The sequence below is a fragment of the Lupinus angustifolius genome, chromosome LG11 (genome assembly GCF_001865875.1).
Source record: "Lupinus angustifolius cultivar Tanjil chromosome LG11, LupAngTanjil_v1.0, whole genome shotgun sequence".
In the NCBI taxonomy this organism is placed as follows: domain Eukaryota; kingdom Viridiplantae; phylum Streptophyta; class Magnoliopsida; order Fabales; family Fabaceae; genus Lupinus; species Lupinus angustifolius.
This window is the reverse complement of record NC_032019.1, coordinates 31,038,587-31,064,189: the sequence shown is the minus strand read 5'-3', so window position 1 is coordinate 31,064,189 and position 25,603 is coordinate 31,038,587. Positions and strand designations below refer to the sequence as shown.

The 25,603-nt window shown below is 32.0% G+C and overlaps 2 protein-coding genes across 2 annotated transcripts; both read left to right on the top strand.

The window, feature by feature from the left end:
* LOC109359912 (18.1 kDa class I heat shock protein-like) lies at positions 3,655 to 5,103 on the top strand. Its single transcript, XM_019604606.1, has 2 exons — positions 3,655 to 3,859; positions 4,766 to 5,103. Exons 1-2 carry the CDS (start codon positions 3,655 to 3,657, stop codon positions 5,041 to 5,043), a joined length of 483 nt encoding a protein of 160 aa, XP_019460151.1. The 3' UTR covers positions 5,044 to 5,103.
* Positions 12,367 to 24,901, top strand: LOC109360938 (uncharacterized aarF domain-containing protein kinase At1g71810, chloroplastic). Its single transcript, XM_019606165.1, has 21 exons — positions 12,367 to 12,896; positions 13,801 to 13,845; positions 14,241 to 14,279; positions 14,818 to 14,988; positions 15,116 to 15,268; positions 15,710 to 15,745; positions 16,887 to 16,930; positions 17,319 to 17,409; positions 17,750 to 17,791; positions 17,896 to 18,004; positions 19,578 to 19,692; positions 19,770 to 19,819; positions 19,940 to 20,018; positions 21,816 to 21,866; positions 21,941 to 22,082; positions 22,242 to 22,286; positions 22,981 to 23,085; positions 23,177 to 23,218; positions 23,655 to 23,825; positions 24,252 to 24,371; positions 24,526 to 24,901. The coding sequence occupies exons 1-21, from the start codon at positions 12,519 to 12,521 to the stop codon at positions 24,628 to 24,630; spliced, it is 2,133 nt and encodes a 710-aa protein (XP_019461710.1). The 5' UTR covers positions 12,367 to 12,518; the 3' UTR covers positions 24,631 to 24,901.

Here is a 25,603-nt window from a genome sequence, read left to right as displayed (position 1 = left end):
AGCTACTCAAATGAGGGTTTAGGGTAATTTGTGATGTTTGGTTGAAGCAATGAGAAATGTAAAAATGTCATGTGTAGTGAAGGAAACCATAAAAAGGTGAAAAATAAAAAATAATCATCATTTCTCTTTTTGAAAAATAATAAGAATGAATCAAAAAAATAATACAAAATATACTAAAAGAGAAAGGATTGATAAAGTCTGTAGTAAAGAGAAGTGTTGATCAAAAAATGATTATATGACAAAGTAAGGCCTACTAAAATAATCTCAATGCTTCAATCAGATATCTAAAATGTTTAAGTATTTTGGGAAACAATCCTAAGTCTTTTGAATTATCATTTATTTGTTTATCTCACCTTAAATCATTCACATTGGTCCATTACAACCACTTAAAGACCTCTTTAATTTTTACAAACATTCAAATACAATCAATGGCGATTTGGTCTATAATCAAGCCTATAATAATATATTTTCATGAAAATTTGAGCGAAACACAATGACCTTTAAACACATGAGAGTGAAGGGAGAAGATTGACCTCCTGATTCATGTAGCTGTTATGACTCAAAGACTTAGCTTGAATTAAAATTGTTTATGATTGTCTTTTCTTAATGTCTGAATTGTTTCAAAATTATCATGAAATTGTTGGTTATTTTAGGTCATGGTTTCTATATTGTCATTCATATATGATTATAAAAGTTAGACATAATACTTGCTTGAGGACAAGTAAAAGATAAGCTTGAGCAGATTTGATGAGTGTGAAATTATGCTACATTTGCATTGCATTTTAGGACATAATTAAGTCTTTAGGTTTATTTTTAGCTTTTATTTCTCTTTGTCCGGGTTGAGCGGGTGTTTTTTTACTATGTTGTGCAGTTTGAATGGAATGAAGCCAAAAATAGTAGAGTTTTGGGTGCAAGAAGATGAAATTCGATGTTGAGGCTATGCGAATACCTATTAAATGGCCAAAAGAAGTCGTGAATGTTATATTATATTCCTATTTTTAGATTTGGTTTTTTGGGCTTAGCCCAATATTTTGTAATTAAGATAAATGAGGGTTCTCTCTCAAGGATGAAACACTTTACATTTTGTATTACAACTCTCTAATTTAGAATTTGAGATTCTCTTCTCCATTATAAGTGAGTAATTCTCTTCGTTTCTAGGATTGAGGCTGTGTCATTTTAAATTCAATAAACATTTGTTCTTACTTCTATTTCATTGAATGTTGTGATTTGAATCATTAAACTAAGTTTTATTCGTGTGAGTTGTCTGACCAACAAATTACACATCTTAGATACATTGGAGAAAGACCGAGAGGTGAACCCAATTATCTGACCATTAAGTTATTCAAACTAGAGTCCTAATTCACGAGAGTAGTATTAGGATTCTTAGGAGTTTTTGGAATTCACATTGGGTTGCTATGAAGCGATTAGATAGATAGATCCAAGTAAAAGATTTGATTGATAACCGTACCACGAGAGTAGATGTGAATTCAATTGAGTACACGTGTCGTGGCTCGAGAGATGATGACACATATCAAAGAATAATTCACCCTCACAACTTAAAGTTCATAAAAATGAGCAAAACAAGGATTTGCGAGTGTAAATGCGGTAACCCTTATCTTGAGAATTCTTCCTAAATTAGATTTCAACCCATTTTGACTATTTTGATAATTATTTTTGTCAATAATTCAATTGTTCTAAATTCACTTTTAATTCATATTTGAGTTAACGATAAATTAATTGTTATAATTAAAGAAATATTTACTTTCTATTATGATGTAACAATTATTATAATTACATTAACATCATTTAAAATCACAATTATAACTATTAGCATGATTCTATGATCATAGTTATATCATCTTTATATATATTTAAACATTCTGAATATATGGAATAGCACACAACATTCAATATTATTTTCAGCTTTCTGATGGGATTTAAGTAGATGCCCAATTCATAATTTTTAAGCTTATAAATTTTAAATGATGCCATTTTGTACATCACCGGGCTTGGAAGTATCTATTGGGCAGTTAGAGAGGGTAGGTAAAGTGTAACTATCACTTTGTTTTATCAACTCCTTTATTTATACACCAAATTATTTGGCATCAATTATGATATACTATGTATTTCTTGTTAAAGACAATAGTTTATTACAGTATAAGCTTTTTTATATTATAAATACTAGTGCGTCGACTGGCACTCTGTACCGGTCACCCGCATTCTTATTTTTTTATATAGAATGTATCATCTTCATATTATATTATTTAAGAAAACTATCATGCGAATATATATTGGAAGTTAAAAATGAAAGTAAACTGTTATGACTAAGTAATTTATCCACATTTCAAATTTAATGTCATAATCAATATAATTCACTTATACATTGAAAATGCCACATCCATTTGGAAATGTGAGGTTTAAAAATTGATGTGGTAGTTAAAAAGGAAGCATTAATTTACATTAAGAGATATAATATTTAGCAATATGAAATTAGAATTACTCCATGAAAGTTATTTTATATTTTCCTTTTATCTATTAGTATAGATAAACATGAAATTAGGAATTATAAAATATAAAGTAGGGAAACATAAAATATTTCAAGGATAATTATTTTATGTTTTTCTAATTTCTATTAGTTTTAGTGTTTATTAATATTAGTATAGAAGATAAAATATGGAAACATCAAATATTCCAATTATAGTTATTTTATGTTTGTCTAATTTCTATTAGTATTAGTATAGAAATTTATATAAAATACTTCATGGTAGTTATTTAATGTTTATTAATATTAGTATATATAAAGATGAAAGTAGAAGTTATAAAATATGAAATTGGGAAACATAAACTACTTCATAGAAGTTATTTGGGTTTTGCCTTTATGAATAGCATAGAAGTATAGATATAGATATTTATAGGTTAATAACTTTATTAGTATATAAATATTAAACTATTATTTTTATCACCAAATTTCACATTATGTACATTTTTCATTATTATACATGCATGGAAAAATATTGAAGATCAAATAATATCATACATGAAAATAACATTTACCACCATATTTATATCAACATTTTGGCATACATAATTTATTTTTATGGTTAGAATGAAAGGTTTAAGAAATAGAATGAAAGAGGTTATGAATAGTGGTGTAAGATCCCATTGAATTCTGAAGGTCAAGAGTTTAATTCATGTGAGCGACACTTATTGGGAAGGATAATCGCAAACTTCGAAAAAGATTAGTTTTTTACTTAAAAATGTACTAAAAAATCATATTCCACACTAATAATAGTGAAACAAAATTAAAAATAAAAATAGTAAAAAATATTTAATTTGTTTAATTAACTTATAGAAGACTTAAGATATTAAATCTAATCGAAATAGATGATATTGTCTTGCGTTTTTTGTGATGTACTCACTATTCCGTGAGTCGGTTACATTATACAAGTAGTTTCTAGCTAGTTATCACCCTATCCCAAATGCACCAAAACTCTAGCACGTGGCGCACCAATTCGATCTTACGTGCCCATCACAAAAACCATGACACTTGCATGGAGATACAAACCAAGAGATTATTTAAATGCTGTTCCCTCAGTGATTGATTCACATCTTAATACTTCCTTAATTTGTTTGGTACAACACTAAAAGTGGATCATGGATTGGGCAGGACACTATCGTGGAGGGCAGAGAGACCCTTTGTCATCACCATCGACTGTTTTATGGGACCCTTATGGTGACAACAATTGGGACAATGGTCTTAATAGATGTAGTGGTGGTGATGAAACCTCTGCTCTTGTTCATGCTAACGTTGATTGGCAAGAGACTGATACAGCCCATGTCTTCCGTGCTGATCTTCCTGGTTGTTAACCCCTTCACACATATAGTTTATAAAGTTTTTTTGGGTCACATGATTTAAAATATTAAATCATGAATTGACATGCATTTATAATTAGAGTATAATATCTATGCATTATAATTAGAGTATAATATCTATGCATTATAATTAGAGTATAATATCTATGCATTATAATTAGAGTATAATATCTATGCATTATAATTAGAGTATAATATCTATGCATTATAATTAGAGTATAATATCTATGTATTATACATATTCATTACTGATTTGCCATTCATTTTTATAAATTTTAATAATGAATTAAATATAAATAGTGTATATTCTAGTAACAATGTATAAAACTCTATATTATGAATATATACATTTTTTATCTTATAATTATTTTATCTTTTGAAAGATTTTAATGTCATTTGATTCTTTTACCCTATAATATTTCTTTGTATTCCCTATTAAGTAAAAAATATTACTCACTCCTTGTTTTTATAGAGATTTAGCATGGTTTTGTATTTTTAGACTAACATTTTGTTTTTGGGTTTCCCCCTCCAATATGTTCCTCTATAAATAAGATTTAGAGGTCACATGATATTTGATATATTTAGCCAAAGAAGAGAGACTTTCAGAATCAGGATTCCAAAAAAAAATTGCACACGAATTTTTGGTAGATATAACATTATAGTTTTGTAACCTACATACCCATGTTTTTTCTCTCCTCTTGTCACCTATTATATATATATATATATATATATATAATATTAACGATTAAAATTGGGAGCATGCTATCCCAAATTGGTGAGTGGTGATCTAATAGGTTGTGTGAGATAGGAGTGTTCGCTTTTTTTGGTTTATATATCTGGCGAATGAAAATGAGCTCAATCTAAACGTGTTTTGGTAAAGTGATAATAACAGGTGTGAACAAAGAGGATCTGAAGGTGCAAGTAGAAGAAGGTAACATACTACAGATAAGCGGGGAGAAGGTGAAGGAGCAGGAGCAGGAGGACCAGAACCGAAAGTGGCACCGTGTGGAGAGGCGGCGTGGCTGCTTCAAGAGGCGGTTTCGGCTACCGGAGAATGTCAACATGGATGAGATAGGGTGCACATTGAAGGATGGAGTGCTGACCGTGAGTGTGCCTAAGCTGGAGACTAAGCCAGAGAACAAGAATGTGAGGCAGATCGATGTGGCTTGATGAGGAGTGAGAAGTGTAATATGCATGTGTGATGAGTTTCATGTGTGTGTTGTTACTGTGTTTGTATGTGCAACATATAGATGTAAGTGTGCAACTAGTAATCCTCTCCTTATATATGGTGCAAAAGTGATTACTTTAGATGACATTTTTACCCCAATTGGTATAATGTTTTATGCTGCTATTCAAATTAGCATTCTCTTTTTAGGATGTTTTTTCTTCTTTTCTTTTTTATACTATTAAGAGTATTCTTATCTTTTTAAAATAAAGAATTAATTCTTTTTCAACGTATGACTTCCCATTTCAACAAATATTATTTTTAAGAATCGTATTATTAACCTTATTGGTATGTTTTCCTCTTTAAATCGGTAAATTAATTTTTTTTTAGGGAATGTGATTATTCATGTCTACCAATGGTATGTCATGAGCGTTCCAACAAAACTTTATATTATTTAAGGTTCTTTTAATAGTCAGAATATTTTTTGGTTGTGTTTTACTCCAAATAAAACATAACCAAAAATTAAAAAACTAATTAAACTATCATTTAGGATAGAGATCGCTTGTCTTCATTCTGTGATTTTGATCCAAAAGAAAAGTGTCATGTAATTAAAAAAGAAAAAATCTAAAAATATAAAATAACATTTTATATTACTCAAGAAAACTAACAGGGACAAAATAATTTTAGAACATATGATCCTTGTTATCCTTTTAACATAAAATTAGAATGGAGATCTCATACTCTCTATCTCATTCATGTCTCATTCAATCAGTTATTACCAAGTTAGATAATTATGGCAACTCATTAATTTAACTATTTTAATCCATCCTTAAAGTTTCACCAACATCAACCCACTTCATTACTCAAATACATTTTATCTTCTCCCTAATAATGTGTTTCTTATTTTTCTACCTTATCCAAATAACTATATGTTACTGGTAAACTCAGCTTCATACTTTTTCATCTTCCCCATTTTATTTGAAAAGTAGCAACAAGTAAAATCAAATTCATTATCAAAATTGAAATTATCAATCACCCCATCAAATAGTTTTCACTATTAGCATAAAACAATATTAATTTGAAACCAAAATCAAGACTTTACTAAAAAAATATTAATAACTAAAGACCAAACATAAATTATAGAGAATAAATATTTTCAAAAGTGTTTCTAACTTTCATCTAATCCCGAAAAGTAATTCAAAGATGGGATTTGGATCGAAAAATGTTGGATCTTGAAGAGGAAATGGGGGTTTGCTGAGTTGTTGATGGTTCCAACAACAATGATACAGACAATTGTTTGAGTGAGGTATGAGAACAAGAAGATGAAAAGATGAAATTGGGCAAAAAAATAAGTTGACACATTAAAATGAGTTGTTAAAACTTGATTGAGCATGAAAGTGATAAAATTATCCACAATCCAACTAAATTCATCTAAATTAAATCCATCTAAATTCATTCGTTATCCTCAGAGTTAATGGATTTAAATGGATATAATCCAATGGATAGTGTTGGTAATGGATGAATTCAAATCCACGTATCCAATGGATATCCATGAGTATATCCATTTGGATGAATACCCAATCTTTCCAAAAAAATTAAAACAAAAATATTTTTTCTCATAAAGTAACATGTTGACCCAACTTTGCTATACAAACTAACGTGTAAAATATAAACCAATGTAATTAATGTCATATCAGTCATCAAACTAGACAAAGTACTGGTATAATGGTATGGTGGTTCAACCATTAGTTAACTAACTAAACCGCATACTAGTGAAGTTAGATATACATATATTTTATACTAATGTTAATGTTGAAAAATCAATAAAGAATACAATTACTACTTTTATTTATACCACTTTTTATACCACTTGTTAAAAATATATTGTAGACTAAGTTATAGATGTATAAAAAATGTCGTAGTTGTGCGATTTTTTATATTGGAAAGAGAAAAACAAGCAAACTAAAACAAAGGAATGAGATCTAAGTCAAGATAGACTTGACACTCTCGAGTTGGTGAGTTCCAAACATAAAAGTATGAGCCAATTTTAGACAGAGCATCTGCCACTTTATTGACCTCCTGAGGCACATATTTAATTTCAAGAAATATCAACTCCTTCTGGAATAATCTACACAGTTTCCGGACAATCACAATCAATAATGACATTCCTGAAGCCTTGATACCACACCAACTTTAACCCATGATCCATAGCCAAGAGTTCTACTAACACTGCTGGAGCCTACTCCGAAATTAGCAGAAAATCCAGACAACCAATGACCATTGTAATCACAAATTACCTCGCCTCCTCCCATAATATGTATGTCTCTTATACAACTACCATCCACATTTAGTTTGATTTGTCCAGAAACTGGGTAGGACCACTGAATCCAAGATAAATCATCGATAATAACTCCACATTTTCCCATAGTACGCCAATCATAGAAGGCCTGATAGGTGTTCTCAGTAATAAAATTGACATCCCAATTATTATTACTCATAGCCACATCATTCCTCCACCTCCAAAGGTACCAAGCACCAACCATGAAAAAGAAGCCCATTATGCTTATTGTAGTTCTCCCACAATCAACCTTTAAAATTCAGACTCAACCAAAAAGCTAATGTGGAAAATCCCAATCTCTTTCAAAACAAGGAAGACTTGTTGCAGTCTCTAAAAATATGCATAAGAGATTCAACTCCAGCATGACATCTCTTGCAAATTGGATTAGTTGTCAAATTCCTTTTAAAACGGAGATCATCAGAAGGTAAAGCCTCATGAATACTTAACCAACACATAAACTTAACTTTCTCTGGGACTTTTAGACACCACACCCACCTCCACACATCTTGCGAAGTATTATTTTCTCTCTTATAATAATTGAGCCACCAAAATCCAGATTTTGCTGTATAAGTGCCTCCAGCATGATCATCTATACTAAAATTTTGGTAAAAATAAATCATTTTTATTAAAAAAAATAGTTTTAAATAAAACTAGCAGGTATGATGGGTACGGTTCAATTGAAAATCAACTAGTATGACTAGTTTTTATCGGTTTAATTGCATGACTAATATAAATGTTGTATTATAGCGGTATTAAGACTGATTCACTAGTTTACCTGGTTGAACCGCCAACACGATTCGATTTTGATACCAGTGATATAAACTAGTGTCTTTCTAACAAAAGGATTTCTTTAACAATATTATCTTTTTTATCGAAACATTCTTTCAAATTCAAAAGTTTCAATAAGTATTGGTATAACATTTTTGTGTCATGATTGAGCACAACATAATAGTACAATATTGTATCTCTGACCTCACCTACACTGTTGCCTTTTAGAGCTTTCACAGGTAAATTTAAATAATTAGATTTTTTTAAAAGTGCTTTAAAAAAAACTTTTTTAAAATGTTTTATTAAATAATAATTTTTAAAAAGTTTTTTTTTCATTCAATCTTTTTTTTAAATGAATATATGAATGAATTAGATAGTTCAGAAATGTGATTTTTATGGATTTGCGAATGACTTTCCACCCATCCATTATGATCCAAATCCATCCAATTGTCACCCTTAATTAGGTGATACAATGTTTAGGATAGAAATTATGGGACAAATGATCCTCATCTATAAAATCAACACATTCATGTGTTTTCAATTTCAGGCTCCATGTGCGGTGGTCATCGTGGGTGCACATCTACTGTACAATAATGAATGTCACTCTACGTGGCTTGAGATTATGATTCGTTGAAAAATGTATACAAGTTAAAATTTAATTATTAAATGTTTTTATGACCAATCATAATTTATAACACATGAAGTGACATAAATTATAGGACAAAAGATATCGACCACCACCTCAAAGTGTTCTTATGCGAGTTTAAATTTGTAAGGAGGAAATAGAAAATGGTCAAAAGTGAAAGCCATTGTGTCAATAATTAATTTTAACAACATTTGTGTAAATGTTGTTGCCCCTATTCTTCTAATATATATATATTCTATAGCATTAATTTATGTATAGAACAACTGTGGTTTCGCCCTTGATAGCCCATGAGGTTATTAATTACTCTAACATTTGTATCTCACCACAACATAAAGTAAGTAAATAAATAAATGTAAGGCAATTGAACATAAGTACACTTAAAAAAATATTATCGATGACCTATCATATAGTTTCACATTCTTTATTATCTAAAAATATCTTATTTGAACCATCGGCTAACTAGGCTGATTATCTGAAACTTTATAGTAATTTGAACTATCAGATGACCTATTCATAGTTGAAAATACTTTAAAATGTAAGATAGGTTGTCCACATCTAAATTAAACACACACAAGAGAATTAACAAACATGAATAGACAAGGAAACAACAATTGGGAAAACAAAAAACACAAACACAATAAAATAATATAGAAGGATGACACATATGATCAAATTAATGATTTGGAAGAGGAGAGGGTTTAGCTAGAACGTTTTGAATTAGAAGAAGGGTAAAAAGTGAACTTGAAATGAGGATTGATATTCTGGAAAGTTACTTTTGGAATTTCATGGGAATCTAAAAAATAAGTGTTAAACTTAAATGTGTGGATGCAAATAGATGTCATATTGGAAATGAACCTTAATTTTTTTACTCTTCAAGAGCGTCTCCATTGCTCTTTCATCCCATGGAGAATCCCTGAACGCCCATGAATTGGCTCAAGGCGAGAGAAAGATTGCGTTTGTTTAGCAAAACAATATATTTGTACCAAACCATCCATAATAGATGCGAATAATCATCCTCTCCATTAATAACAAATACTTGATTTTACATATGTTTTTAATTATAAAAATATTATTTTATTGCATATAAAAAGATAAAAATGTCTTACATATTTCCTTTGTTTTTCTTGTAGTATTTGCTTTTCATAAGGATTCGTTTACACCTAAGTTAAATTACACTAATTATATCAATCTTAGTCATTCATTTTCTTAAATCTAACGAATCAAATGAGTGAAGGAAATAAAAGATGAGAGAAAAAGAGAAATCTTAAATAACTTCTAAGCTTCACCCATTTGTCCTGTTAGATTTAAGAAAATGAATAAATATGGATAAATATAATTTTGTAAAGAGGTAATAATATATGCATTATCCATTTTTTAAAGTGTGTGTTTTTAAGTGATGAGAATATGATGATTGATACCTGATATAGTGACAATATATTAAATTCATACAGTCTGAGTGCATCTATTCGTTGTCAGTATAAAATTTATACGCATTATCTATCATTTATTTATTTTTGAAGAATCGATTATGATTAAATATAAATCATAGATAATGTGCTGACAATATATAAAATATTGTAATATCTGAAATATCAGTATAAAGATTTATTCATTGTGAGTACATCATCTACTATCCATTTTTTAAGAGTTAATAATAATTAAGCATGAATGATGAATGATATAGTGATATACGTTGCATACAATTATTTTCTTATGAGTAATTACACTGACACCCTTTAGTTTTAGTGAAATTACACAAACCACCTATCCATTTTTTACACCTATAAAACCTCTAGTTTTTTATATGGGAATAATGTTTCTCCTGGTTTGAGGAGACAACTTTCCCTCCTTAAACCAATTAGATAATGACACATATCTCCTCACTTTAATTTTTTTTTCTTTCTTATTTTTTATATTTTATTTTCATAAACAATCATCTTCTTCTCTTCTCCCACCAAAGACCAGTATTTCTCATATTCTCTCCTTCATTTTCAATATCACAAACAGTATTTCCTCAAAAAAAAAATTGTGGTTATCTTTCTCTTTGTCATCACTTCTTCTCAAGTTGTGATGAATGAATTGAATATTATAAGTAATGAATGAAGAAAAAACATCAATTAAATATGAATGAATATTGAGTTCCATTGATTAACTGTGATTAAGAGTTTTGTTTTTTGTGTCCGCCTAATGATCTCAGCAAAAGACTTAGGTCATTACATTTCAACAACCCCTTACCCACATTTCTTTGATGGCTATGATTCTTGAATGGGTTTTTCTTTAAAGGGATTAGATTGTTTAGGAGGAGAACGTGAGAATGGGTTTTTGAGAGAATAGATAGGGGGATATTGAAAATGAGGGAAAGGGTATGGGAAACGTTTGAGAAGAAGATCACTGTTCATGAAAATGAGGGAAAAAAATTAAAGTGAGGAGAGACGTGTAATTATCTAATTGGTTTAAGGAGGGAAAGTTGTCTCCTCAAACCAGGAGAAACATTATTCCCTTTTTATATATACATTATAGTGATTACCCATGCATGAGAAATAAATATGATCCTTTAAACAAAAAACGATGATAAATGTAATTAAGTTAAACAAAATATGTTATATTTTGGAGAGAAGTCCAAATAGTATATGAGTTAATACATTTTCACTATTTTTGTTCATTACAAAATGCATCAAAAATTCTAATAAGATATAGTTTAAATCACTCTTTATAATATATTGTAATGAACAAAAATAATGAAAATATATTGACTCTTATACTATTTGTATTTGTTTTCACAATATAGAATTTTTGTTTAACTTAAATAAATTTATCACATTTTTTAAAACCACACTTATTTCTCATACAAGAGTAATCAATGTAACGCGTGTATAAAAGTTAGGCGTTTTGTGCAGCTATAAGAAATATACGAGTGATTTATATAATTTCACTAAAACTTAGGGGTGTGAGTGTAATTTAATTTTTTCTTACATTTTTTCAATGTTGTGAATCCTGAGCCGGATGTCAAACCAAAATAAGTCTCGTATTAGATTTAACCGGTTTAAACAGTTAAATCATCCAGTCTGGACATATGATTTTATACATAATTAATAATTGTTATTTATAAATATATAATCATATCTAAATGTGAAGTTTATATAATTAATAATTATATATAATTAACATATATCTTTGTACCAAAATAAAATATTTGAATGATGTTCCATTTTTTTTAATTGAAATGTTTAATTTACTTTCCAGACTAATGCACTTGAACTAGGTTTAATATAATTAGACCAAAATTTTCCTAGTTCAAAACAATTCAATCTTCATTCGATTAAAACTATAAATTAAAGTCATTTTTAAATTCGATTAACGATCAGATCAGTCAAACCGTACTGTCATCCTAACTGCTTTTTTTACTGTCAGTTCATTTATGACAAAGAATGAGTTCACTATGATATCTCTAATTTCAATCCCATTTTAACATATTCCATAAAAATATCTACGCATGGATAAACTAAGATAATAGATACCATAAACACAAACACAAGGACCACAACCAGAGACGTTAACCACCACCCCTTCTTTCATTCCATTTCCCCGCTCATGAAACTGCACCAACAAAACGGTTACAACATAACACTACTACAAAACCTTCACTCTACCTTCTTCATAATACAACACTCAAAACTGAAGAAACAAAACTCAATTTCTCAATTCTCATAATCACTCTAAACATCAAAATGCAACTTCTTCATACTCCTTCTTCGTTCTCCACTTTTCCTTCTCCATTCCCAAATCAACGTACTGCTTCCGTAACTCTTCATTTTCGATTTCAACCTCGCTACCGTTCTTTTTCTCGCCGCGAAATCAGGTGCGCTGTCGCTGACGGCGGCGGCGACGGCGATTCGTTCACGGCTAAGTCTGGATACCTGTTTGAGCTTAGCGCTACGGAGGCGGACTCTCTGGCGGAGTATAGTGTGTCGAACATTGCGGCGGTTTATTACCGGAAACCATTGGTGGTGGCTCGCCGTTTGTTTCAGACGGGAATCGCTTTCGGAAAGTGGTTTGGTCTTCGATATGTTGATTCTCTCTTGGAACGCTCCAATGATATGTTTGAGGTTTTGGATTTTTCTGTTGAGAATAATAAGTTATCACCTCTAGCAAAAACAAATCACTAAGTCATGATTAATCATTTTCTACAAAAAAATATTTCTAAAATCAAACAATATAATAGTACATATGTTATCTCTTTGTAAGAGGAAATAAGTTATGAAATAAATTATCTAATGATATAAGTGGATACTTTATTCATTTTTTTGGTAATTTTTTATATATACTTATTAGAATAGATATTATCATCATCTCACAGCATTACCATTGATGTATAAGTTCATTTATGGTTAATTACATGTGTTGGAGAGTTAATTGCTTGTTTATTGAGGCCATTCATGATTGATATTAAGTTATTAACTACGAATTTATACAAGCCGGATTAAAAAAATAGTCTGAGAAAATAGGGGTTGGTTTGAAAACTTTTCAAGGATATGATTTCTTCTATTAGAGCAATTTTTACATATATTGTTATTAGAGTAGAGAAATTGAGAGTCTTGAAGTAAATTGTTTCTTTTTATTAGAATGGAGAAATTTTGAAACTTTTGAGGTGATTTATCCTATTGGAGTAAATGACTTTTTCTTACTATTAAATAATTTTGAATATTTTGGAAAAGGGAACTTTTAAACTTATAGCAGTAGTGATTTCTGCATAGAGGGATTTTGAAATTTTTGAAGGAAGTTATCTCTCTTTATTAGATTAGAGAAACTTGACACTTTTAAAGCAAGTAGTTTCCTCTGTTGGAGGAAATTGTGGAAGCATCTTGTAATTGTTGAAGGAAATTGTTTCTCATTGTTAGTTTGAGGAGTTTTTGAAATTTATGAAGGACGGGAGAGGAGAATTTAAAGACTTTTTTAGTGGTTTGCAATGATAAGAACCTAATGGTTACTTTTTATTTTTTTATTTTTCAGACCAGAGCAGCAGAGCTAAGGAAGATACTGGTGGAACTTGGGCCAGTATGTCGTGTTGGTTTATTCTATAAGATTCCTGAATTTTTTTACTTTGTCATAGAACATGATGTTCTTGTATCTCTGGGTATAGTAATGATAAAGAGTAGTTGGTGTTATTCTCAGACGTGTTATACTATAGTTTGATTGTTGTAGGTTTGTGGTGATGAATTTTGCAACCACTGTTTTGAATTCCTTGCCAGTTCATTTCAGTTCCTTTTCTCATGTTAGGAGTCCTTATCAGTATCACTGAGGACATTATAGACACTGGATAGCATGTATAACAATTGAATTTAGTAGTGGTTTGTGGTGGATCATTGTGGCAAGACACAAAATTATCTTATTTGATTTATTTTTATTATCTAAAATTGTTTCATTTTCTGTTTTATACTACTTTGTTGCAGGCCTATATCAAAATTGCCCAGGCCATATCATCTCGTGCTGTAAGTTGTAGATTTTCTGTCATAATGTTAAATTTGACTTTCATGCTTCTTTTGTTTATTTCCGGTCTTTTGTGATCCTTATTCTATGGCCTTCCGTTTATCATATACCTTTTGCCACCTAGAAGAAGAGTGTAGGTGAAGGTGTTCACGGAGAAACTATGATCTACTTGGTGACAAAGTTTGTTCATTTCCATCATCATTTGTCTGTTTAAAAGTGCATACAACATAAGCACCACTCAAGTACATATACCATAAGCACCATTCAAGCATCCTTTTCAAAAAATTTTGAAGAGAATTTTTATTCCAGTTAAAAGTACGTAAAACATAAACATATCTTATATTTCAATCAAGTGTTCCATTCTGTCAGTCATTTCAGTTCTCGTTTCCCTATTATGTTATAGACTTCATGTGTAGTTTCTGGCCCTTACATCATGTGGAATGCCTGACCGTGTTAGGTTGAAATGCATCTTTATGCTAACTTTCCATTAAGATTTTTCCCTTTTAATGCACAATAAATTCAATGAATTTTTCCTTTTAGGATTTGATACCACCATCATATTTGGATGAACTCTCACTGCTGCAAGATCGAATAAGTCCATTTTCCACTGAAGTTGCTTTCAATATGATAGAACAAGAACTTGGTTTATCTTTGGGTGAAGTTTTCTCAGAGATTTCACCTGAGCCTGTAGCTGCTGCATCACTTGGACAGGTTTATATGTTTGGTCACTGTGGTGTATTTCACTAGCTGATCATTTCTGAGTTGTTAAGAGGACCTGTAGTTGTATTTTTTCATTTTTTATTTTACTGCCTGAAAGTTGGAACTTTTGTCTGTATAGGTTTATCAAGCTAGGCTCCGCAAAACTGGACAGGTTGTTGCTGTTAAAGTACAAAGACCAGGGGTTCAAGCAGCAATATCCCTTGACATATTAATCTTGCGTTTTCTGGCAGGACTGGCTAGGAGAGCTGGCAAACTCAATACCGATCTGCAGGTGACTGCGTGACTAAGATTAAGTTGCTTGTAGCTTAAGAATTTAGATTATATCAACACTAAAATGGTTATCATTGCCACCAATGCCTCTTAACTTCAAAACTGGTTGACATGAAATTATTTACTGCTCTATGAACTCATAGTAGTCCCTCTCCATTTCCTAAGGAAATGGACACGATCTCAACCCTTCAATAATTTACTTATATGTTAAAATGTTGAACAAATTTTATTTAAAAAATTGTGAATGATCAGATAAGGGAAATTGGCAGGAAATAGAGAGGATCTCCCTACACATAGTTAGGGGCATAACAAATATTGTTGGTATCAGCAACTCTCAATATCTTATCTATTAATCTATTTATGTATCTGCATGTGTGCCACATATTATATTCTGCAGTTATATATGCATCAGTTTGTTGAGCATGTCCTTGTATATATGCAGGGAGTTGTTGATGAGTGGGCATCAAGTCTTTTCCGGGTATGCATTAAGTTTGTTGTATTTTTCACCTAAACTGTGTCTAGACTCTCGAGTATGTATGATTGCATGTTGGATTATGTGGAAACTAGAGTGGTGCCCCCCCAAGCTTTATATTTACAACCTATGTGGGGCTTCTTTATTTTCCAACACTCCTTCTCAAGTTCAACTGGTTTGATCCAATTGCGACTTGTACCTTTAATCTCCAGTCTGGGAATGTACTTCAAGTTTGAGCCTTTGTGGCCACATGTCTGCCTTCACTTTATCTCATGGGCTTATGCTCCTTTTCTGGACTTGAGTTTGAGAGGCCACCGGTCTTTTTTTCTTGGACAAAGCTTTGGTGAGTTCTTTAGGTGCTTGTGGTGCTGTTCTCCAACTAGAGTAAGACATGTATCGTAGATGTTACACATGCTATATTTTTATTAGTTAGCTGCAAGTACTTGGGTCACCAATCTGCGAGTAGGACAAATGAGACCATGTTGAAATTTAGAATGGGTCTGTCCAAGTCTTTCAATGTGGGAGAGCGAGTTGATCTTCTTCATGTGGGATTATGCCTAAGCCTTGTTACTTTGTCCAAAATGCCTAAGGCAATTTGGACGTGGGCGCTCAAGCTTTATATTTACTTTACTCTTCTCGTTTTCAACTGATGTGAGACTTCTTTATTTTCCTACATATCACTGTCTCAATTTTATGGTAAACCACTTATCCTCTGCTTTTGGATTTTCACTTTCCTCTTCGCATGAAAATTTAATTCTTTAATAATATAAACAAAACTCTATTTTAACCACCTGAGCTCATTAGCCTGTTTCGGGTGGAAGTCCTTTGTTTCATTCTACATGTACTGACAGGAAAAGGAAAAGTGCTATTTTGATACTCAAGTCATCCTATTTTGTGCAGGAAATCCAAATCTATCTGAATATCTAACCATGAACCCCTATTTTATACAATTGAGATTAAAAATCAAGCCTACATAATTTGAAACTCAAATGATTTTACATCATTCTTTATTCCCAACGTTTGAATACAGCCCTCTAAAGTTTCATCAAGACCTAGATCTTCAACATGTTAATTTCATATATAATCTCTTGAAAGTTAAAATTCTTAGAAATTCAAATTGAATACAGGTAAATCACCTTGAATGCAGGAGATGGACTACAATAATGAGGCAAGCAATGGTATCAAGTTCAGGTAAGTGCATGTTATCAAGGATTTTAGAATGTGACTCACCCTGATTCCAAGTTCTAAGTAGTACAGGCTGATAGCATATGAATGTGGTCTGATTCGGTCATAGTTTGAAGTTAGGTCATTTTTAATTCAAGTTTCAGTACTCTGAGACTGGAAAGTAAATTTTTATTTTAATTTTCATTGAGGCCTTAGGAGAAGAAATGAACAAAAGTAATGTTGAAATATGCCTTATTTGCTGGAGCTCTTTCCTAAGATATGGCTTAACATCAGCCCTACAGCAGTTAACATAAGAACCCTTTCATAGGGATACAAATTTCATGCATCTCTTAATGTTTTCATTTAACAGTAACTAATGCATTATAAATACTTCGTCATTTGTTATTATGGGCAGGGAGTTATATGGTTCTATACCAGATGTGGTGGTTCCTTTAATGTATAAGGAGTATACAACTCGTAAGGTCCTTGTTATGGAGTGGATTGAGGTATTTTACCATTTGTTGTTTGCTGAACATATTTTAATTTTAGTAAGAAAATTGTCCAGTGCCTGCAATTCCGTAGATAAATTTATTACATATCCCAGTGCGATGAAAAGGATGACTCTGGAATTATGTAGAGAATATTGAGAGTATGCCCTCTTGTTAGGTTTGAATTAGAATACTTGACGTTTCCCTTGAGAAATGATTATCTTCAATATCGTCAGGAAATAGTCTTCCTAAATGATTTGGCGTCTTTAAGATCTATTTCCTTGGATACTGATATTTCGTTGAGTGCTGGAAAAATAGAGACTTTTACTGATATTTTTTCTTTCTATGGCTACTGTAGGGGAAAAAGTTGTCAGAAGTGAAGGATCTCTATCTGATTGAGGTCATTTATGAAACTAGTTGCAATTCTAAACTTTGATGTGTATATCTTTTTGTTTTTGCTTGATGTTTCTAAGCATATTCTTTGTATTTCCTGATGCTGATTAGGTAGGGGTTTACTGCTCGTTCAATCAACTTCTTGAGTGTGGGTTCTATCATGCAGATCCACACCCTGGAAATCTTTTTCGGACATATGATGGCAAATTAGCTTATTTAGGTACTTGAAGATAAAAAAAATGATATGTCAAATCCTATGTGTTTCTGGATGCATATTATATCTTACTCTTTGGCATATGTTCTTTTGGCTTTTTGGTTGATGTTTACACATTTTTGTCTTCTTTTGAGGATTTAATGGTTGAGATACTTTAAACTCTTGGAGTAGCTTGATCATTTTATTTCTGGCATATATCCTATGTGTCCGCTTGATCATTTCTTGATATACTTAATAGCATTATTAATACAGATGTACTTCTGCATGTTTGTAGGCTTCACATATTGCTCTTTCTCCTGTTTTGGGTACTATGTGTTGCTCTACTTTTCGAACAAATTTTTATGGAGAAACTGTTTTGGGATCCTTGCATTTTGAACAGTTTCTGTTGGTTAGGCATAATAGCAATGTGGCAAAAATTGTGTCAGCTTGCACAGTTTATGCAGTACTTTGGTGCACATATCGATGGAGCAGTTTGCTCACATTTTTAAGAATGTCTCTCACCCCCTCAAAGTTTATGGAATAGGATTCTGTTTATTCTCTTCGGTGTTCTACTAAAGGTTGTTTGAACTGTCATTTTAGACAAGTATACAGTTTGCTGCATATTTTGTTTTTTCTTATTCTCTGTTGTTTTTTGTTTTTTGTTTTTTCTTGTTCTCTGTTGTTTTTTGTTTTCTCTTTCCGAGGATTTCTTATACTCTTTTCTTACTATATAAGAAGAGAGATGAGAGAAGAGAAATATGCATTTAATTTACAGGTTATGATTGGAGAGTAATGCCATATTTTCAAGGATAAATGTCGTTGCTTCTTCTAAGGGATAAATCAGTTTTCTTATCTTCCCTAGGGCCACAATGAGCCAAGCTTTCTTGCGAGCTACTCGAGGCTTGGTTTACTAATAGTTTGATTAGATAAGATCATGAGTTGAGCTTAATCTTTAAAATTTGGTTTGTAAAATAAACGACCCACCAATCCACCACCGTAGGCACCCTTCCCCCCATATTTGGTGGTTGTCTTCATGTTTTAGCTCATAGAGTGCTGAGCACGAGCCACCAAAATGAGCTCGTTTCCTTATGGAGATGTGCCTGAGCCAACCAACTTTTCATTGAGCCAAGATTGAGCTTAGCCTAGCTCAGCCCCCTCAACAGATTGCCACCTTATGGTTCTCAGCTAATACGTATAGACAGATTTTTGTCTCATATTTTGATTACATTACAGTTGCTAATTCTTTTGTATAATTTTCTTTTTCATATTTCCCTTCTGTTCTTGGATATTTCATTCTTATCTCCAACATTTTTCTTAATGAACCCCTAAATTTGTTACAGGCTGTAAAGGGACCGGAAAGATGAGCTTAAAAAAAGAATTATGTGTGTCTAATTTTTGAATTAGTCTTATTTGTGATACTTATTATGTCTAATTAGGTTAAGACTATGTGGTTTAAGGCTTAGTGTATGATTGGTTTATTATATTTCATTATCTGCAGTATTTGGTTTTGTATCATGTGTATGCCTAGATATATCTGAGCATTGACATAAATTAGATTTCCTTTTATTTTATTTTTCATTTTAACCTTCTTTTGCACCAGATTTTGGCATGACAGGTGAATTCAAACAAGAATTGCGTGAGGGATTCATTGAAGCTTGTCTCCATCTTGTCAATCGCGATTTTGATGCATTGGCCAAGGATTTTGTGACTCTTGGGTATTTATGTTTATATAGGTTACCGAAGTGACTGTTCTCATTGGTATAAAGATTGATATAATTTTTATTTTTATCAGGCTTCTTCCGGCAACGGCAGACAAAGAAGCTGTTACAAAGGCTCTGACAGGTTATTACTTTTTTGTGCTTAGGTGAATTTTAAAAGTTTGTGAGTGTATTATGCAGGTAACATTCCTCCTTTCTTGACGTTATGTTTGTTTATTCTGTAACCCACATTGTTTTTATGAAGGTGTCTTCCAAAATGCTGTTTCCAAAGGAATTCGCAATATCAGCTTTGGAGACCTTTTGGGAAATTTAGGAACCACCATGTAAGCTTTTCACTGATGAGTTAAATATATAATTGTAGAACCTACGATACTTCTGAAGTATTTTTTCCTCTGGTAAAATAAAAAGCTTGTGGAATAAAATAAGATTTATGTTATATCCTACAAAGCTGTCCAACCCCTTTGCTTATCAGATTAGGAAACTGTTGATGAAAAGACCATGTGCAGAATACCAAAGTCATATTACCAATCTGCTATTATTTATATGTATATATTGACACAGGGTCATTTGCATTCTGCCTCTATAATTGCATTCTCTATGGACGGGAAATATTGAACCATGAACCATAGTGATGGGAATTTTTTTGCAGTATCTCATTTACTTGTATCCATATTCGCTAAGTGGAAAAGGAAGTTTCTTAAGAGATAAAGATTGTTAGGTTAAGTTACTCTTTTGATCTTTAGTTTCATTGAATTTTTAAATAGGTCTCTATAGTTTAAAAGCTCTGGGTAGAATCCCTACACTTCTAAAACAATTTAAATAGGTCTCAACAGACTGACAGAGCTGCTAGACTCTAGTAATGGATGTTTATAGTCATTTACAAGCCATTATGTGGTCTTACTATTATGGTTTCAGCCTTTCAGGAATTTAATTACAAAATTTTATAGTGAGTGCAGGCATAATTAAAAGAGTGAATTCAGTGAATTTAACTTTTGGGACCTATTTGAAAATTCAGTGAAATTGTAGGGATCAAAAGAGTGAGTTTACCTAAAAGTTATTTGGTGTTTCAGAAGTAATCCTCAAAATCAATTGGAGTAAATTAAACAAAAAACTACTTTGCTATTTGCAAGAGGGGCAAAAAAATACACATGAGCAAAGAAATGAGATGCCAGTACTGTCCTATGGTAAATGGAGATATACAACTCTTACAGTAAAAGGAATACAATGGTTAGGATTTAGGAACAACTTTATTTAAATATATCGTTAACATTGGCATAATGGTTTGGACTTATCATGAAGGATTCAAGAATAGTTTCTATATTTCCAAATCCAACTTAATATTTACTGGTCCCGAAATTCATACTGGCCTAAAATAGCCTGTTATTTGAAAATTTTAATCATAATCAAATTATGTATACTTTACTCCTTGAAAAGGAGCCTTGACACAATGGTTGGAGTTGTAATGAGACTCAGTGGTCATAGTTCCAAGTTGTGGAATTAGCTTCTTGCTAAAGCAAAGGCTGCCTACTATAGAGCTATCTAGTGGGTATGGTGGCCCATCCTTTGACCTTGCACAATGTATGAGCTTAACAGCACTATGCTGTCGGCTATCCTTTGTAACTCTACTCATTGCTTGTGCTCTGCATTGAAATTAAATCATTACAATCAGAGCTTGACTTATATTAGTTTCAGGCATCTCTTGTGTATCCCAGTTTTTAAGTGTGAAATTATCATCTGGATTCTAAAGTTGACCTCGAAACTGACACTTGTGCCCGATACTTCATTCCAAAATTTCAAATTGCTACCTATAGCTTCAGCACTTCTTTAAACTCAACCCCAACTTAGGACGTGGATAATGTACTAAATTCTAATTGAGGTTTCTGAATTCATAAAGTTAAAAGGCTTTATCATAAGATATTCTTCATTGTTGGTTCTTTTTGTGTCCCCGATATTACTTGGGCTTGATGTGTATGTTCACTTGATTTATGATAAAACATTATGGTTTTGTTCAATTCAAGTAGCCGACCCCACCTAGTGGGATAAAGGCGTGGTTGTTGTTGTTGTTATGTTCACTTTCACATTCTATGTATCTTATTTTTCTTGTTCTCTTACTTTTTCAGGTATAAATTCAAATTTAGGATACCTTCATACTTCTCGCTCGTTGTTCGAAGGTATTGCTTTTCATCGAAGCTTTAACCAATGTCTTTTTGTAAAATACTGAATAATGTCTTGTCTTTAATTTAAGCCTTGCTGTACTGGAAGGAATTGCAATCAGCTTTAACCCCGAGTACAAGGTTTTAGGTAGTACTTACCCTTGGATTGCTCGAAAAGTACTCACTGACCGCTCTCCTCAGCTTAAGTCTTCTTTGGAAACTCTTCTCTATAAGGTAAAGATAGAAGACCCCACTGTCTGCATCATACCTGATGTCTTGATCAATATGTAAAATTTTGATTCTATTTCTTTTTCTATTGTGCCTCATTGACATGCGTAATTATGTTGGAGTATTTTTCAAATCTTTTCACTTAGTCCTATCTTCTTTTGTCAGGATGGTGTTTTTAGAATAGACCGTCTAGAGTCCTTGCTGACTGAGGTATTTTCTTTTCAATTTAATAAGTTGTTCCTCTTTCCTGTACTAAGTTGAAATATTATAATTAGTTCTTTCTGGTAGTCACATGCACAACCGTGCCCTCGATCCCCATTTCCAATTTGAGGAACAAGTCAAAGCCCTGTTTCATGGGTTTCTTTGTTTTTCACAAAATAAGACGGTCACTCCTTAATTGTTTCGACTATTGACTAATTGAATTGGAATTAGTTGAGGAGATTTAAATTAGGAATGTATCCGTGTTAGATGAGTTCTCATCCTCAGGGTGGATTTTCATCCTTTAGCTGGTCTCTCTGGTGAAAATACTTGATTGATATCATTAGGATTTTCAAGAAATTTGCTAGGGTACACCGGTTGTTGCTAATGTTTACAATGCGAAGTTTGGAATTTGAATACATAGATATGGAAACTTTCCCATATTCACATTGTCTTTCTTTCAAATTGAGCAAGTAATTTGATGGTTGTTTCTGGCTTCTGGCATTTAAGCCATTACATATGGCCATTTTGATTCAAATTTAGAATCATCCTTCTGATTTAAGCATAAGGAATTCCTGGGAGATGTTAAACCCAGAGTTGAATCGCTTTAAGCTAACTTATATAATGATTCCAAATTTTTTCTTAGGAAATCCTGTTAATTTCTGAATATGTTTAAAATCTTATCCTAATATGGGCTTCATGACAGAGTCTTCGTGCTAAAACCAAGAAGACAATAGTAAAACAACAAACTGAAGACGCTAATTCCAGAATGGTTGTGAAGGAAATCCTTTCTTTTACGCTGACCGAGAAGGTACATATTGTTTGTCATTACCATTTAATGTTCTATTTTTTGACTACCCACCTTTACCTTTCTAATGTGGTTTTCATGATAACCTTTGCAGGGCGAATTTGTGAGGGAAATAATTGTTCAAGAATTTGCTAAGGTATGTTTATTCTTAGTTGTTTATTTATATTGCAATACTAGTGTCCCCAAGAGGTAGCTCTGTTGGTGGAGCTGTGGGACATACAATGTTCACACTGAGTTCAAACCCGGCAGCTGTACAATTCCCCCATCCTCCCTCCCCATCAAAAAACTTTGCCTATAAAAAATTACAATCCCAGTGAGGAATATGAATCATTGTCTAGATTCTAGAAAGAAACAATAATAATGACTTAATGCCATGACATCTAATATCTTGGCTTTCAGTATGCCGTGTCGTCTTATTGACCTTAGATTTGTGGCTGTTTGTGTATTGTACGTAGAAGAGTAGATGTAGATAATATAGTTTAGTCTTTTATAAATTTGTTAGAGCCTTCTTTCTGCTTTTCATTTCCCCCCTTCCTCCAAGTGTTCTAAATTGTTTTTGAAACCAAATGTAGGGTTTAGATGCTCTAGGGCTAGCAACCTTGGAAACAGCTGCTGCAAGAGTCCCTTTCAACGGTTTCTTTTTTCCCTCTTTGATGACTGAAGAAGATATGACCAACCTGAGAAACTTCCAACGCCTTCTCCTGTTGCTGTTAGGAACCAGAAGAGAAGAAAATTCAAACGCAGTAAGATTTGTTGTTTACTTACAACTACATCTATGCATTGTTAGATGACTGATAATGAAGTGTATAACTTTGTACTACACCTAGATCTTTTGTTGACTTTTTGGTTTTCTCTATTGCAGTAATGTTATATGCACAACACAATTCGTCCACTTTCTCTTACATCAACTGACGTTATCTCTATCTCTCACTTTTCTCTAAACAAAATCCCAAAATAAAAAGGGACATCTTTTTGTTGTACATCAAAGTTGTACATAAAGCAAAATTCATTGCAGCATGAGGAGGAAAGTTTACTTTATACACTGACCATACAAGTCAATCTTTTGACATTAAATAAATGAAACTTGAAATATAATGAAGAGGATAGTCATTTTAATGAGTGCTGTGTATGCCAGAGTAGCATTAATATTTTGTGACTGTGTCATGTAGCAAAGTGGACCCGTCAGTGATGACCAGAATCAAATACCGGACATGGAGGAGCTGTCGTTAGTTTTAAATCAACCCAGATCTATTCAAGAGATTCTTCCTGTTCTTTCTGTCATTCCAGAGGTAAATATAAGCATTTGCATTTCATCATATATATTATCAATTACGAGTTCTTCCATTAACAGGCACAACTAGTAATTCGTAATGAAATTGGTGTCTCAACTTTTGTTAATCTTTGTCACTGCTGAAGCATGATTGTGTATGCAAATGTTGACAGCTCTCTCCAGAATCACAGCAGCAGTTACTTCAATTGCCATCTGATCTGGTTAGACAGTTAATATCCCGTGCTGCTGCAAGAACAATAAGGAGGGTGTTTCTATGATGCGGTCCACAAGGATTGTATCATTTGTGCCTTACAAAGGACTTATGACAAGGCCTTGAGTCTATATGACGTACATTGTTTCAGCAACAGATTTTGTGCTCCCAATTTCAGTTTTTCTTAATTCTGTTCTTGTGGAACTATCTAAACCTTTGCTTTTTTCAGCTGGTTGTATTAAGTAAATGGGATTCTAGGAAGGACCAAGGGGATGTATGGTTTTGCATATTTTCCCTTTTCGATGTTTTTACTAATATTTACAAAAAATGATGTTTTTTTTTTGTTCCTTGTTTTTAAGAATTTGTAAAAATAATAATGAGTTGAAACATAATGGAAATAGAAAATAACATTAAATCAGTGACATTTATGAAATTATGAGCGAAAATATGTTAATTAATGAAAAACATTAAACACATCAAACACTAAAGGGTTTGTTTGGTTTGGTTTCATTTTCAATGATCCACCATTTTACAATTCAGAACTTAGGAGCTTCATTTCCGGGAAATTTGGAAAATGATAAAATGCCATTTTCAGCATTCTTTAGGATTGAATGGTGGCAATTTTGAAAAAACACATTCTCTCCACCTATTAGCAAAACCCCCAATTTCGATCGTCTTCCGAGTTCAACCCAACACACAACACCCCTCTTCTTGTCAACACACTCTTCTTTTATAACATACTAGCAGGTTACCTAAACATTAACATAAATAAATAAGAAAGCAAAATAACATTAATTTATTATTTATTGATCATTTACAACTTGTTTTTCAGAATACATATTTGTGATTAGGTAGGAAAATACATAGATAGGAGAAGAGAAAAACATATAAAAATAGAATGCTAGTATTTATATTTAAAAACAAATTGCTTATTAGAACAATTATATGATTCAAGTATCTCAATTGACTTATACAAAAAAGCCTTATGCTAGGCTAAGTTTTTCATTTGAAAAGTTGTTTGTCCTTAATGAACAATTTTA